Below are 15,036 nucleotides of genomic sequence, written 5' to 3'. Positions count from 1 at the left end.
TGGTTTGATTTGACATCAAACACTGTTAGTAAGACATTCTTTGGATTTTCCTTTCATGACATCAACTCATATCAGTTTTTTTAATTGTATCAATAAATAAAAAGAAATAAACATAACAAAGATAAATAGTATAGCAGTGCAGGAAGAGGCAGAAAGCCCAGTGGGCTTATTTGAAGCCTCCATTTAAATAACAATCACATTTCACAATATTGCAGAGAACATGAAATGAATATATGTAAAATATTGACAGGCTGTTTTACGTATATGAACAATATTAATACATTACAGAGAACAGAAGAGAAAGAACATGCAACCGTTTCAATGTGTTGGAGTGTGTTTATTCGGGGAATATTGTCTTTTACTTCTTACCTTTCCAAAGACATTTTCAGAAAATGTAATTATTTTTAGGTATTATTTGCTAGTTAAACTCAATCAAAAATGTCAACGATCTTTTGGTGAGTGCTTCACTACTTGGTTTAATTTAATATACCTCTGTGATGTCATTCTGCGGTATAAACCTCTTTAGGTGTAAATTCAGGCAACAAGTTGCCCAGACACGTTGTGGCTGTTCCCGGTCAGGCGCTCTCCGGACAGCTAAACCTCGCGTCACCGTGTGACGTGAAGGACCTCCTCCTTCGACACACAGCAGCAGTAATGGCGGACTTCGACAACTACGACGAGCGGGACCGGGCCTACTGCAGCTTCGGGGGCGGCAGAGGGTGAGTCTCCGACCTGCAGCAATGCTCTAGCGACCGGCACCGCCACACGAACTCTTACCCGACGTGTCGGTGTTTTTCCACCCCGCTTTTCGCCCCCGTACCGGCGCTATGAAGGGCCGTGGGAACTCCCTTCCCTCCTGGCGCTGGCTGAGTGACCGAGTGTGCGAAGGCCCGCGCGGGGAGGCTGCTGGGAAACGCCGCGGCTCCCGGAACTCCGCAAGCTAACCTAGCATGGGGGTGGGGAGCTGTTGTTAGCGGCCGCACGTGCGGGGTAATCGAACTCGGGGCCCTGGGCCGGAACGCGGGGCTCCGCGGACCGAGGGAGCAGAGCGAAGCCGGGCGGGAGGCCGCAGCAGGTGGAGGCGGTGCTGCGGTGGCTTGTTGCCCGCGTGGCTGCATCTTGCGTCCGCAGAGCCATGAGGCTGCGTATCGATCCGGATCTATCGGTTGATGCGAGGCGAGCTGCCGGTGGCTGTACTCATGCAGCGTTTTATTAGCTGGATGCGTTGAAGAGTTTCAGTGCCACTTTTAAACATCCCAACTTGATCTTATCGATCAACGACTAATCCATTCTCTGATCAATGGATATACACCGACCAGTTATAAATGTCCACGGTTTTTATGTTTACGTTTAGTTTATAGAGCAGATTTCATTTCCAGAGGAGTAATAGATTAAATTGTTGCTTAATCATGTTCTATTGATCGTCTTAGCGATGAATCTGTAAATCAAAACTATTGATCCATTAGTTTAGATTAAACCAAAAGGTGCGTGAATGAGAATCTTCATCATGTCAATGTTTGCATATTGATCAGTTCATAGAATAATTTTATATTGATCTGATCAATACGAGCTACTGAAGGTTGTAATTCTGTGTTTTATAATCGATAATTGGGCTGATTGTTGTCAAGTATAGTATCTATTTCATTTTATATTTACAGAATATCTCTATAAACCTCATGTTGTTCAGATTACTGATCTCGGTCATACGTTTATTTCTGTTTTTAAAGGTCCACATAATCGATGTTATTAATGGGTCTCAGGGTAAAATCTGTCTCACGGAATCAAACCAACAGATAAGTGAGTTCATGTTAAAGTATGAAACAAAGACGTGTTTCTCACTGATAACGTTCATCCAATTGAGGAATCTATAAAATGAATATTCGTTAAAGGATCTCTTTGAGAGCAGACTAATTGGTAATGAAATAATCTCCAGAGTGCAGAATTAGTTTCTCACTAATAAATGTCAGTTTAGTTTCTTCATGATATCAAACGACAACAAGGACTTTAGTTTGTAGCGTCAAACTGTATCTTCAGAGTTTCTCCACAGACGACATATAATAAACTATTTGAATTAACCTCAATAATAGACTAATATTATTAACAATATGTCATTTAGAATAAACTCTATATATCTGACGTCATGTTATCGTTGTTGTTATTCACCTGTGAGCCGTTTGATTTGCGTCTGGACGATCGTTTCACGTCATAAACCACGTGTCATCGCTGCCAGTCGTCTGTTGGATGATGTCACAGCTTCTGCGCTCGGTGCACACGCCCCGCTGGCCAGTGAGGTCGGCTCCACTAGCTACGCGCTAACCGCTATCCTGCCGCCATGTTGAGAGCCGCGAGAGTCAACCCCACACGCTGCCTCTCTCCAGCTTTGCTGCTCCTCTGAGGAAAGTGCAGATAACTACTTCTAAGTAAAAGTACCACAGCGTAGAAATACGGTTGGTTAGTTTGAGATGAATTTACTCCCAGAAGCCATAGAATCCCCCATTCTTCACTTTACTGTCGTAAACCTTTCATGGTTTTCATTTGACCAACAGTCGAGACACGTATAAGGCAAATATAACACTATACATAGGGTGGCAACATGTACACTATTAAATACAGTTTTTAAAGGAGGTCTGTGCCGCGTGTCCCTCACAGATAATAATATATTACACGTGATAAGTGAATGGTGTTTGCGGTGAGAGAAGAAGCTGCGTCTCTGCGTGCAGCGTCGGTGTCGGAGCAGAGCGCCGGCTGGGTGGAGTCTGTTTACCTGCATGAAGTCCATGGAAGAGCATGAGCATCTGGAGCAGAGATCTGAATCTAGATATCTATACATACCCATGATGCCCTCTGTCCCCCCCCCTCCAGGCCCCGTGGAGGCGGCGGCGGCTCCGGCGGCTCCAGGAAGCAGAAGGAGCTCCCCACGGAGCCTCCGTTCACGGCGTACGTGGGAAACCTGCCCTTCAACACGGTGCAAGGTGACATCGACATCATCTTCAAAGAGCTCAACATGCGCAGCGTCCGATTGGTCAGAGATAAAGAGACGGACAAGTTCAAAGGTCAGGGGTCGTGGTGCGTTTTATGTGTCGGAGAATCGGCTGAGGCTCACTGTGTGTTTGTCTTACAGGGTTCTGTTACGTGGAGTTTGAAGATGTGGAATCTCTAAAAGAAGCTCTGACCTACGACGGAGCTGTGAGTGATGCTTTGGAAAACCAGCATGCTGCTAGTGTTCTCCTGGTAGACTTCTGTCGATGATCAAGGACAGGGTTGTGTTGGGACCAGATTGAGCACCTGTCACCTTAATTCTCAAATATTTTGATCCTGATACAAAAAGGAGTCTTATTCTATTTTATGGAATCTTTTTATTGTATTTTCACAATTCTCAAACAAGGAGCATGTAACTATCCTAGTGACAGTACTAGTTTAACCAGTTCACATCTAAACTCGTCCATACCATATTCTCACAACACTCGGTAGGACCATTTATTGCTTTTTTTCTAATATAAAAGTTCACTCTGTTTCTCTTACTTCAATCTGACATCCGACAAACTGAACTGTTTATCACAGACAACTTACCTGAAGGCAAACGTGTGGACTGCCGTACTGTTACAAGTATTATGAACACCTGAACAAAAAGCCCGTGTCTGGACGCCGGGTGACGTGTGGAAATGAGCGCGATCATTTGGGTTCTGCGATCACCAACATTTTAACCGCGACGTCCTCTTGCCTGCTTTGTTGGAGGTTTGGGGGCTCAGGCAGCGACACACACACACACACACACACACACACACACACACACAAAGGGGACGCGTGAACCCACCGTGTTATGAAGGGTTATTTTTAGTGACGTCCACAGACTATTGGGATAAACAAAGTCCAAATGGACTTTTGTTACGAAGCCACAACGAGAGAAAGGAGCCGGTACGCCGACGTATAGAAACACAACACGGCTAAAATCTCACCTAAAACAACTACTGCTCGTCCGTCTCTTTGAACGCCGCTTGTCTCTCCTGCAGGAGCGCGTCGCCCTGCCGGAGGTTGAAGCTCCGCGTTTTCTCAAACCGACCGCGTTGCACGAGCTTCGCCCACTCCGGGTCTCTTGCCCTTTTTTTATTTGGTTTATTCATTTAGGAAACATTTTTTCACATTCCGATTCTAACGTCCAACTGTTGTGAAGCATAAAACGTGTTTGTTCTTTGAGCCGTACTTATATTATTATGCTGTTATATTGTCATAATAAAAGTTGCATAAAATATCGTTTATCGCAATTAAATGTGTTCATGACAACGAGCGCGTGTGTCCGGTGTTGGAGTCCATTTAGCGTTTGCTTGGTCGTCATTGGTTACCGTGATGTTCACATGGAGTCGTCTCCTCGTCTTTCCTCCCTGAGGTCCAGACGCATCATTTCTCAGATGTTTTTGTTTTGACCAACTTCCGAATGATCTCGCTGCTGGTTCTGTTATTTGTGAGTTTAAAGGGGAACCTTTTGAGAGTGTTGTTAATTTCCTGTGACCTCTGACCCCTGCAGCTGCTAGATCAGAGGTCACTGAGGGTTGATATCGCAGAGGGCCGAAAGCAAGAGCGAGGAGGAGGAGGAGGAGGAGGATTTGGCTTCAGGAAAGACGACGCCAGAGGTATGAACGCCGAAGACCAGACAGGAAGTAGGTGACAACCCCTCAACAAGTCCAAGTCTCTCCTCCACGTCTGAATGTTTGACCTGGAGGAGGAGGAGGAGGACTCTTCATCCCTTCATCAACTCATCTTCATCTCCACCCCCCCCCCCCCCCCCTTCCCTTCCCTCCTCACCTGGTCTGCAGGTTAACATGAAATATTCGAGCTCTCTAACGTCTCCTCTCTGACCACCACTAACAAGCTCTGCCTCTTTGGTGGTGATCTTCAACTCCTTCCTGGAGGAGGCCCGCCTTCCAGATCCCCCCCTCTCTCCTCCCCCTTTTCTTCTCTCCTCCCTCCCCCTCTCAGTGATGAACTCCCCCCTGTCGTCTGCAGGCCGAGGAGGTTCTAGAGGTGCTCCCAGAGGAGGACGGGATTCCCATGAGGACTTCGAGCAGCAAGGAGGAGGTGCGGTCAGAGTTGATCCCGGCCGGCCGGCCAATCAAAACGCAGCAGTTGACGTGGGGTCAACGGATGAGAAGAATCGATATGTCAATCAATGATGAATTTGTTTGACTGATATTAACCTGATCACGTCTCTAGCTGGCCACAGACTGCTCCGCCCACACTGTTAACCTTTGACCCCATAGCGTGGCTCCACCTGCCGACCCAGCTGGACCGTACCCTGCCGTTTTCCCATCATGCCTTTCACCTCAACCATCTCATGCTCACCAGTCAGCTCGCAGGTTCCAAGCGCTGAAGGACACCTGAGAGCGTCTCACCTGTCTGCTCTGTAGGTTTCAGAGATGACGACTTCATGGGGTCACGGGGTCGAGGCGGCGCCGGCAGTCGACCTGGAGACAGAAGGGGCGGAGCTGGAGGACCAGGAGGACCTGGAGGTGGAGGCCCGGCTCGCTTCCGAGAGGGGCCCCCCCGCGGAACAACACCGGACTTCAGGGAACCGTCTGATGGTAAAACACCTCTTTTGTGATTTCTGATGATCATTTTTGTAAAAACGGCCTTCCGTGTCCAATTTCCTGACCGTGCTCGTATCCCCAGAACCTCGTTCACTAGAAGAAGGTAGCGTGACCACAATCGGGCCCCTGCAGCCTCCTCACAGGCTTGTGACTTCCTGCTTGGTGCTAGAAGATACATTTCTAAAGTATTCCATCACTTCCTGCACTCAGCGGTTGCCAACAAGCAGAATTCTTTCCACCAGTAGGTGGCGCCACAACTGGGTAGAAACAAGCTGCTTCATAGTCTGAGGCCATGTGCAGTTTGGGGGACTTGAATGATGGAGAATCCATCGTCAGCCACAGCGATGGAATCCGTAGACGTCCCTGAGAGGAGTTTGTTCCACATCGGCGCCTGAGCACGGCCGCCACAGACGCGTCCAAGTCCGCGTTTAATCGTTTCTCTAATCCCTCAAAAGAGCGAAGAATGCGCCGCCGTGACCGTGTCGTTCATCTTCGGCCTGCGTGGAACTAACTTGATGTCCGTCTGAATCAACTACTCAAAGAAAGCTGCCGTTTGTAGATTCACTTCCAGTTAACCCTGCGAACCCCGTCAGGACTCCTGAGACCACATGACCTCAGTCATCATGAGCCAACGCACGCCGCTGGCAAGTCTGCTCGCCGACAACGCCCACAATCACTCGTTACGAATGACGGGGTGCTAAACTGAACACTAAGAAGCCGACAGCGAAACGTCGCCGCTGATATGCGTCACATCTCTCTGCCTCAGCGCGGCTCCGCCATGATATCAATTTGATGCAGTTTTTCCACGGCATCCATTCCGTGCTCAGGTTTCAGAGACTGGGGGGGTTTGGACTCAGACGTCCCAGTCGAGTGTCGTATTACGCACCTCTTCATCCTAGGTGGGTCCAACAGGATGAGACGATTCAAGAAGAGGTTGAGTCAGTACATCGGTTAACCAGAGCCGGACTTGATGAAATCCAATCAGCTTGTGTGACTGAGTCCTGCAGGACGCCTGCATGTCGGGTTTCTCCTGTACAGGACAGTTTATTCCACGTATCATGAGTATCACGGCCAGCGCACAGGAATAAATCCCAGGAAATGCGAGTTGGTGGTTGCTTAACGTGTCTGTCTGTGTGGCGCAGAGGAGCGAGCGCAGAGGCCTCGGCTGCAGCTGAAGCCTCGGACCGTCTCGGAGCCGCTGAACCAGGTCGCCAACCCAAACTCTGCCATCTTTGGTGGAGCCAAACCGCGAGAGGAGGCGGCTCCCCCAGAACAACCCTGAGAGGCTGAGGAGGGGAGGAGAGGTGAGACAGGAAGTGATGTCACACGGGACGTAGATGATGGCTTACTGGTGTGCTAAATGTTTCCTTTCTTGCAGCACAGATTGATCTCACCCCCGGGTGGCGCTCTCCTCCCAGTGTCACCAGCAGGACAGAAGAAACTAAAGGTCTTCGTGCTGTTTTGTTTGATCCGTGTGCATCTAGTCGACGCCGACTGCTACCAATAAAGTTTTTTTTTGTAAAGATTGAAGTTTTGAATGAACCGCAGAAGTCCAAATTATTGTCACTGTCGATACGATCAATGAAGTTTTATTTTTAGTTAAAGCTGTCATTTCCTGCGTTTCATCCGTACCTCCTGTATGTTGAACCTGGTCCAGATGTGAGCGGGTCGGGTTGTGACCCGCGGCGCTTTGTGCTCTGTACTATAGACTACAACGGGCTGTTTTAACTTTACTTTGTTTTCCTACACTGTTTATGGCAATAAAACTCTCATCGTCATCACTGCTGCCTCTGAGTCATTGTACTTAGTACTCCGCACATACGCCTAGTACTACCTCATATGGTAGTACTCCGCACAGCACATGGTACTACCTCACATACTCCTAGTATGTATGTAATCTATGTATATATATATGATATATAGTACTATAGTTACCTGTGGCTTATGGGAGATGTAGTACTATAGTTACCTGTGGCTTATGGGAGATGTAGTACTGTAGTTACCTGTGGCTTATGGGAGATGTAGTACTACATTCTACAGGTTTATAAAGTGGAAAAAGTCAAACAAAAACTTAAGTAACAATCGTTTACTTCTGGGTCACTTAAATAAATACATGTTAAAATACTTTGGTTCGTCCCATCGTGTGTGTTTAGGTGCGTACGCAACTGTGTGCGTGCGTGTGTGCGTGCGTGCGTGTGTGTGTGTGTGCGTGCGTGTGCGTGTGTGTGCGTGCGTGTGTGCGTGTGTCGCCTCTTCCTGGTTCCTCCTGGTTCTTCTCCTCTCGGGCTCCTCTCGTCGCTGCGTCAGGAGGAACCTCTGCGCCATGTTGACCCGCTAACAGCCGGAACTTTAACCCACTAAGCAACTAGTTGGTGTTTGGTAGCTAACGCTAGTTAGCTCCGCGTTAGCTCCCTGCTAGCCGCACAGCCCGTCGGTTACAGGTAAGACGCGTCACTACGTTGATCATTCTCCCGGTTAGTTGTCGGTTAAACTGTTAACCGAGATAATCGAAGCTGTTGTAACTGTTTTCTTTTGTGATGGTTTGTGTTTGTTCGACTCTTTCGTTGTTTAAACTTTACTTACTATGTTGTGGTTAGCCTAGCCGTTAGCTTAATAACAGCCCGGGGGACTTTCCAGACTCCCCACGCCTGACTCCGTTCACATAATGCGGGATTTAACGGAGCCCGATGCCCGGTGGACCGGAGAACCGTTCTAAATGATCCCCGTGTGATGTTTACGTCTTTGCCGGAGACCTTCTCCCCTTCGGCCGCCCGCCAGCAGCGAACGAGCGCATTTCTCTCCGTTAAATGTGACCTGTGAGCCCCTCCAGCTGGGTGAAGTTCATCTGCTGATCCTTCATTAAAGAAGAGTCGAACTCCGCCATGCGACACAGCGCGCTTTATCCGGGACAATGACACACAACAACAACAACAACAACAACAACAACACCGAGCAAAGTGGGAAAGTACTTGGATTCACTTGTAGTGAAAGTCTTCTTACTTAGTCAGTTTAAAGGTGTCAAACATCTGCAGATAAACTCCTTTCAGATGATTTATTCTGACCCGCCGGGTTATTTATTAAATAATGGCCCTATTTTGTGAAACGTTGCCAGATTGAACGTAAACCACATTGATGTGTATTTGCAAGTATTCAAAGACATAAAACCCCTCGATCGTACTCTTCTAAGTAGACAGGAATATACCAAACATTTCACAAGAACACGGATTTCATGATAAAGTTGAGTCACCAATGCCGTGGCCTTGGAACCCCTACATGCTTGTGTGTGTTTCTCAGGCATGTTCGCGTCCTGCTGTAACTGGTTGTGTTTGGACTCGGCCGCTGACGTAGAACCGGCAGGTGGAGCCGAGCGACGCCACCAGTCCTACACCAACTCTGCCTTCAGCAGCCAGCCGTCTCCTCCGCCCGAACACACCTGTAAGGCCTGCGGGGGGAGACTCGACACACCTGCCACGAAGGTACATTTAGACCTAACGGGCCATAAAGCAGGGGAGGCTTCAGGGCGGGGCTACACACTGATTGACAGGTCTCTATTAATGGTACATATGGTCACTTTCTGTTCACCAATATAACAATACAATAAACGGTCAAATTGCCGACTTGAAGCTTCAGAGCATCAAACAAATACTGCGACTAGATCCACTTCACTAAAAGTGAGTATTAAATCTAACGAGGGCTCCATTGATGAGTCAACTCGATTATGGATCAATAAGTCGTGAAACGTCTCCCACTAACTTCCTCAGCGTCTGTTGTCACAATAACTTTGTTGTGCGATTATTTCCCCATGAATTGCGATATACAATATTATTGTAATTTTCAGACAACATTATGACAACATAGTAGTCGACTAAATGTTGGCGCTCATGTGTGTTGACTTCACTTTAGTTACTAAATACACATTAATAAGAAATAATAAGTGTCCCAATGTTGTCCTGGATTGTCCTGGACCACTGATCGCTCCAACAATAGATGAAGATTCATCTAGTGGCTCAGTTGCTAAGGTTCCGTGTGCTGCACTAATCACCGTTCATCAGAGATGGGAAACTAATCAATGACGTCCTGATCAATGATTCTACTACACTTGAGGAGAAAACTTTATTCATTCTAATACTGGAGGAGTTTTGTCAGACGTTTGATATGATTGACAGGTGCCCGTCTCTCTCCCCACCAGCATGTCTGTGTCGACTGCCAGAAGGACTACTGCTGCCGCTGCTCCGCCCAGCTAGAGCCCCGCCCCCGCCTCTGTCACACCTGTCAGCGTTTCTACGGCAACCTGCTGGAGCGGGCGGAGCTCATGAAGCTGAAAGTGAAGGAGCTGCGGGACTACCTGCACCTGCATGAGGTCTCCACCCACTTGTGCAGAGAGAAGGTCACTTCCTGTCCTCCGCCCGGCAGCATGAACGTAGCCGCCGCGTTGGAGCGCTAAACCTGTGTGTCCGTCTTGTTCAGGAAGAGCTGGTGGAGCTCGTCCTCGGACAGCGGTCCTTGCCGTCCCACGGGTCCGTCCCCGAGACTCCGACCTCCACCCCCCCCGACGTGACCTCCGACCCCACCATTTGCATCTCCTCCCCGACTCCCGACTCCCCGACCTCCATCCCAGAGCCCCCGTCTGCCGAGCCCGAAGCCCCGCCCCCGCCCACAGAAGAGCCCGCCCCCGCTGAGCCCAATGCTGCGGACGAAGACCAGGTAACACCAGGAAGGAGACTCAAGCCAGGGTCTTGTTTTTGAGACTGGATTCTTCAGGTCTTCAGTGTCTTTTGTCTGTCTGGTTCAGAACTGGGATCCGGAGGAGGCTCCGGTCTCAGGCCGCCGGGCTTCTCTTTCGGATCTGAGCTGCCCGGATGACATCGAGGGGCTCAGCGTTCGACAGCTGAAGGAAATCCTCGCCAGGAACTTCGTCAACTACAAAGGTTGCTGTGAGAAGTGGGAGCTGATGGAGAGAGTGAACCGGCTGTACCAGGACCAGCAGAACCTACTGGGTAAGTATCAGGACCACAGTGGGCCGCTACAGGACCATAGTGGGCCACTACAGGACCATAGAGGGCCACTACAGGACCTTAGAGGGCCGCTACAGGACCATAGAGGGCCGCTACAGGACCATAGAGGGCCACTACAGGACCATAGAGGGCCACTACAGGACCATAGAGGGCCACTACAGGACCTTAGAGGGCCACTACAGGACCTTAGAGGGCCACTACAGGACCTTAGAGGGCCACTACAGGACCATAGAGGGCCACTACAGGACCATAGAGGGCCACTACAGGACCTTAGAGGGCCACTACAGGACCATAGAGGGCCACTACAGGACCTTAGAGGGCCACTACAGGACCATAGAGGGCCACTACAGGGCCTTAGAGGGCCACTACAGAGCAGAACTCGTGCGCTGTAATGGGAGCGGAACACTCGACGCGGCAACATTTTGTTCAATTTTGTGTAAATGTGTTTTCTGTTTTTCAGCCGCCAACGCTGTGAACTCCTCAGGTGAGTTTTCTGTTTTCACCTTACGTCTAACTGAAGAAGCTCCTCCTCACATTATCTTATATCATTATCAACAAAAATACTACAATCTATATATTTCTATTCCCTTGGGTAGTTGTATTTGTATTCCTAGTTTTAAGCGAAGGCCAAACCTCTACTGACCACTGGTAGAATCTGAATTCCTTTGTCAGGACCAAACTATTTCCTCACCACACTGTAAATGGATCAAATATGTGAGAAGATGAACAGGTTCCCGCTTTGTCCCCCCAGAGTCCGGTGGTGTTGGTGGATCTCCGGGCCAGGAGGAGAACCTCTGTAAGATCTGCATGGACTGTCCCATTGACTGTGTCCTGCTGGAGTGTGGTCACATGATCACCTGCACAAAGTGCGGCAAAAGGATGAGCGAGTGTCCCATCTGCCGCCAGTACGTCGTGCGAGCCGTCCATGTCTTCCGGTCCTGAGCAGTGACCTGAAGCTCGGTAAACCTCCACGCCACCGCGTACCCGCTACAGAGCACAAATCACGCCGAATTCCAGAGCCGCGAGCAAAAGTCCGTCTCGCGTCAGATATTTGCTCGAGAGGCGAATCTCTGCTCAAAGGTGTTTTCTACGCGTTGCTCTTTTTGACAGTAAGGGGGCGGAAACGGGCTTCACGCCAGCCAATCCAAAGACGGGTTTGTAACCAATCAGGTGTAGAGACCATGGTGACTGGCTCCGCCCCCTGGTGACTGGCTCCGCCCCCTTACTGTCAAAAAGAACAACAGCAACACGTAGAAAACACCTTCGCGGATGTTTGATTCACGCGCATCAAACTGATTTGCGCTCTGGACTTTTGGGTGATTTGCCGCCGCAGCCAAACATCTGTTTAACCAACGCAACTGGCTTCAGATCCCAGTTTGACTTCATCACTCTCTGTACATTGTTTAAACTCAGCAACCTTTTAGTCAGTAAATCTTTCTTTTCTCTCGCAGGTCGTCAAAGGAATGAACCGCTCTTAAACTTTCCTCAAGTCTGCTGCAGCACAGATGTTTCTATTTCGGTAATTATTTTTCTAGTGTGAATAAGAAAAGGAACGTGAGAAGTGGCCTTCTGTTTGAACTCAAACCCTGAATGTACAGACTCACCTGAGTCGTTAAATTGAACCTACGAACTGGAGCCTCCTGCCGCCTCCCAAAGAGAAGCTTCCTCTGTTTACACCACTTTACTGGACTATAAATCCCATCGGAGACCAGACTTTAACTGCTTTAACATCAGATTACCAGCCGGAGAATAACCTTTGACCTCCTCACACACACTCCAAGTCCCTCCCTCAGCTGATCGGTGCCACGCCTGTCAATCACACCGTTTAACCTCCAGGTGAGCAGAAAGAAGAACGTCGGTCTGAAAGCTGCTTTTCCTCTTCAGATCCTCGATGTCGCAGAAAAACGTTTAATTACTGGATGAACAAGTTCAGTGTGTCGGCAACATGTACTTTATACATTCAATCTCACTTCCTCATAATTCTTATTAGGTTATTGGATCCAGCATTCCATTAAAACCTTTCATTATTTCATTTAAAAAAACGTCCATCACGGAAAATCAGCCAACCACGAGTAAGTAAAGTAAGTTTCAAGCTAAACAATGAATGAATGTTACTAATGATTCCCACTTCTCCTTCAGTCAAAAGTTTACCTAAACAATTATTATTACTAAATGACATGTTCATGGACGTTACTGTCTTATCATTCATCTAATCATCATCAGGGGAGAGAAAAGAGGGATAAACTGCTGCTTTCCATCCTAAAATGTGCAGCATTTTACAGATTTAAATCCAATCTCACTTCTTAAATAGTCGTCAAACACAATAGTTCCAGCTGTTTGTGGGCATTGATCACCTCCCATACACTTATTTTACTGTGTAGCATTTTCCCTCTGCTTTCAGTCTTTGTGCTAAGCTAACTATGGATCCAGGGCCATAGCTTTCTTTGAGGTCATTTCCTCTTTGTGCGTTCTAGGAATTTGGTTTGATTTTCTAAGATGTTGAAGACAAAGCACCTGTCTGATGTTCTAATGTGAGGCTCCTTTAACCGCTGGACCTCCAAGATGATTGTGAGTCTGTTCCTTTAGTTCAATAGAGGCTCCAGGATGCTTCCTGGTGGAACTCCACCTGCTATTAGAGGAGTGAGAAGATGTGACTTGTTGATCTCTACCAGCAGACTGTCTCTGTGTTGTTAAACTCTTTGGTTTGAAGTTAACTTTGTGTTTTGTTTGGACCTTGAATGCACTAATCTGTTGATGCTTTGAGCCTTTTCTTTCGTGTTATTGTTTTGTAAGGACAAAGAAGAGGAAGTTGTTCTAGAGGGACGTAGTGGGACATATTTTACTGTTGTTGTTTTTGTCTTTCTGATGAGCTCATGAAGGTTTATTGTTGTTGTGAATATTTTAGATAGTTTTTTTCTGAAATGATGGTTGCTGTTAACAGCCTTGTTTGTCTTAGAGTTTAACTTGTAGGAACATTTTTCTCCTGCGCTTTGAATTCTCAGCTACAATATACGTAAATAAAGTAATAATCACTTTACTGTGAGTTCTATTGGACTAAACTCCTCAGCTACACGTTAGCATCGTCAGCAGCTGGAAGCTAACATGCTATCACCCAGTTGTTGGGGCTTTGCCTTTTTGATAGTGTAGGTTGAATAATAGTTTAAGGATTAAATGGGTTTTAGGGTTCTAACTTATGGGAATAGTTTGGGATTCACTGCCTTCGTCTCAGTGAGACACAATAAAGCTGAATAATCTGTTTTAACGCCTGACTTCATTAGCAGATGCCTTGTGGTGTTAAAGCTTCAGTAAAATCTGTTCAAATGAAGTACTGTCAATTTGTAGAAGCTTTACTTTTATGGTGAACTATTTTGTTAATAAAACCAATTATCTTCCGCTTGTGTGTCCAGTTGTTCTTCACATTATCTTTACATATCAGTGCTTTCCTGTTTCACTCTGTAGAATACATGAAACACCTTGTATGTAATTAACATGTATAACTCTTCCCTCAAGTTTCATAGTGGCCTCCAACAAATCAATGCAGCCAGGTACTCCAATTACCTCTTGTACATAAATACAGGTAATACTTAGTCACAACTCATTCTTTTGTGTCTTTATACAGGTTATTTTTTTAATCATTTTGATTGCTATTTTGTTAATTTTAGTCAATATTATAAATTATTTTTTGTAGTAGTAGTAGTAGTAGTAGTATTATATATAAATATTAGACATGGTCAGCAGCAATACTCAGGTAAAATGCAGCACTTAAACCAGTGGTTCTCAGAAAAATGTTTGGGTCCCAACAAAATGGTCCATGCTGAATTTTTATTGAAATAACACTTTGTGACTCCATATGTGCTTTAATTAATAATAGAATAAATGCATTTTAAGTCACTTCCATGTAAACCAGATTGCTCCATCAGACAAAAACAAATAAAATGTGCCATCACTTTGTTGGAACAATGCTAATAAAGTTGTGCAAAAAAATAACTAATATTTGTCACTTTACAGTTCGATCCGATCCGAGTTCAATTCAATTCAATTCATTTTATTTTGTAGAGCCCATAATCACAAATTACAAATTTGCCTCAGAGGGCTTTACAGTCTGTACACATACAACATCCTCTGCCCCGAAACCCTCACATGTCACAGGAAACACTCCTGTGCCGATGGTTCTCTCCTTAGTTTGTCTCTGGGTCCTTGAGCAAGACACTGAAGCCCCGGCGCTTCACAGCAGCACACTGCTCTTAATAACTGAGGGTGGGTCAAATGCAGAGAATAATTTCCCCATGTGGGATTAATAAATGATTATAAATAATATTTTTTTTTCCAGAAATATCATTATTATTTCAAATATTAATCAAATTACTATTAATGTCATCATGATCCAACATTACCCTCCCCTAAACCACCATCTATCTGATGGTGGTTCTACGTGATGG

At 46.8% G+C, this 15,036-nt stretch overlaps 2 protein-coding genes across 10 annotated transcripts; both read left to right on the top strand.

Annotated features, from left to right (window-relative positions):
• The first annotated feature begins 523 nt into the window (after positions 1–523).
• eif4h (eukaryotic translation initiation factor 4h) lies at positions 524–7,363 on the top strand. Of its 8 annotated transcripts, none has more exons than XM_040183598.2 (8): positions 524–719; positions 2,863–3,053; positions 3,122–3,186; positions 4,523–4,628; positions 5,002–5,073; positions 5,403–5,576; positions 6,725–6,886; positions 6,966–7,363. In XM_040183598.2, exons 1-7 carry the CDS (start codon positions 655–657, stop codon positions 6,862–6,864), a joined length of 813 nt encoding a protein of 270 aa, XP_040039532.1. In that variant the 5' UTR covers positions 524–654; the 3' UTR covers positions 6,865–6,886; positions 6,966–7,363. The 8 variants fall into 8 exon arrangements, with proteins under 8 accessions (XP_040039532.1, XP_040039505.1, XP_040039514.1 ...); XM_040183571.2 differs by having other exon boundaries at positions 4,523–4,655; positions 6,961–7,363; XM_040183580.2 differs by having other exon boundaries at positions 533–719; positions 4,523–4,655.
• A 248-nt stretch (positions 7,364–7,611) lies between these two features.
• On the top strand, positions 7,612–13,990 carry rffl (ring finger and FYVE-like domain containing E3 ubiquitin protein ligase). Of its 2 annotated transcripts, XM_040183452.2 has the most exons (9): positions 7,767–8,023; positions 8,220–8,539; positions 8,877–9,058; positions 9,772–9,969; positions 10,050–10,286; positions 10,375–10,579; positions 11,058–11,081; positions 11,349–11,557; positions 12,049–13,990. In XM_040183452.2, the coding sequence occupies exons 2-8, from the start codon at positions 8,494–8,496 to the stop codon at positions 11,537–11,539; spliced, it is 1,083 nt and encodes a 360-aa protein (XP_040039386.2). In that variant the 5' UTR covers positions 7,767–8,023; positions 8,220–8,493; the 3' UTR covers positions 11,540–11,557; positions 12,049–13,990. The 2 variants fall into 2 exon arrangements, with proteins under 2 accessions (XP_077961740.1, XP_040039386.2); XM_078105614.1 differs by lacking the exon at positions 8,220–8,539 and having other exon boundaries at positions 7,612–8,023.
• Positions 13,991–15,036: the final 1,046 nt, after the last annotated feature.

The sequence above is a fragment of the Gasterosteus aculeatus genome, chromosome 1, assembly GCF_964276395.1.
Source record: "Gasterosteus aculeatus chromosome 1, fGasAcu3.hap1.1, whole genome shotgun sequence".
Taxonomy (NCBI): domain Eukaryota; kingdom Metazoa; phylum Chordata; class Actinopteri; order Perciformes; family Gasterosteidae; genus Gasterosteus; species Gasterosteus aculeatus.
Note: the sequence above shows the minus strand (reverse complement) of the source record. Positions and strands in the feature narration are given on the sequence as shown.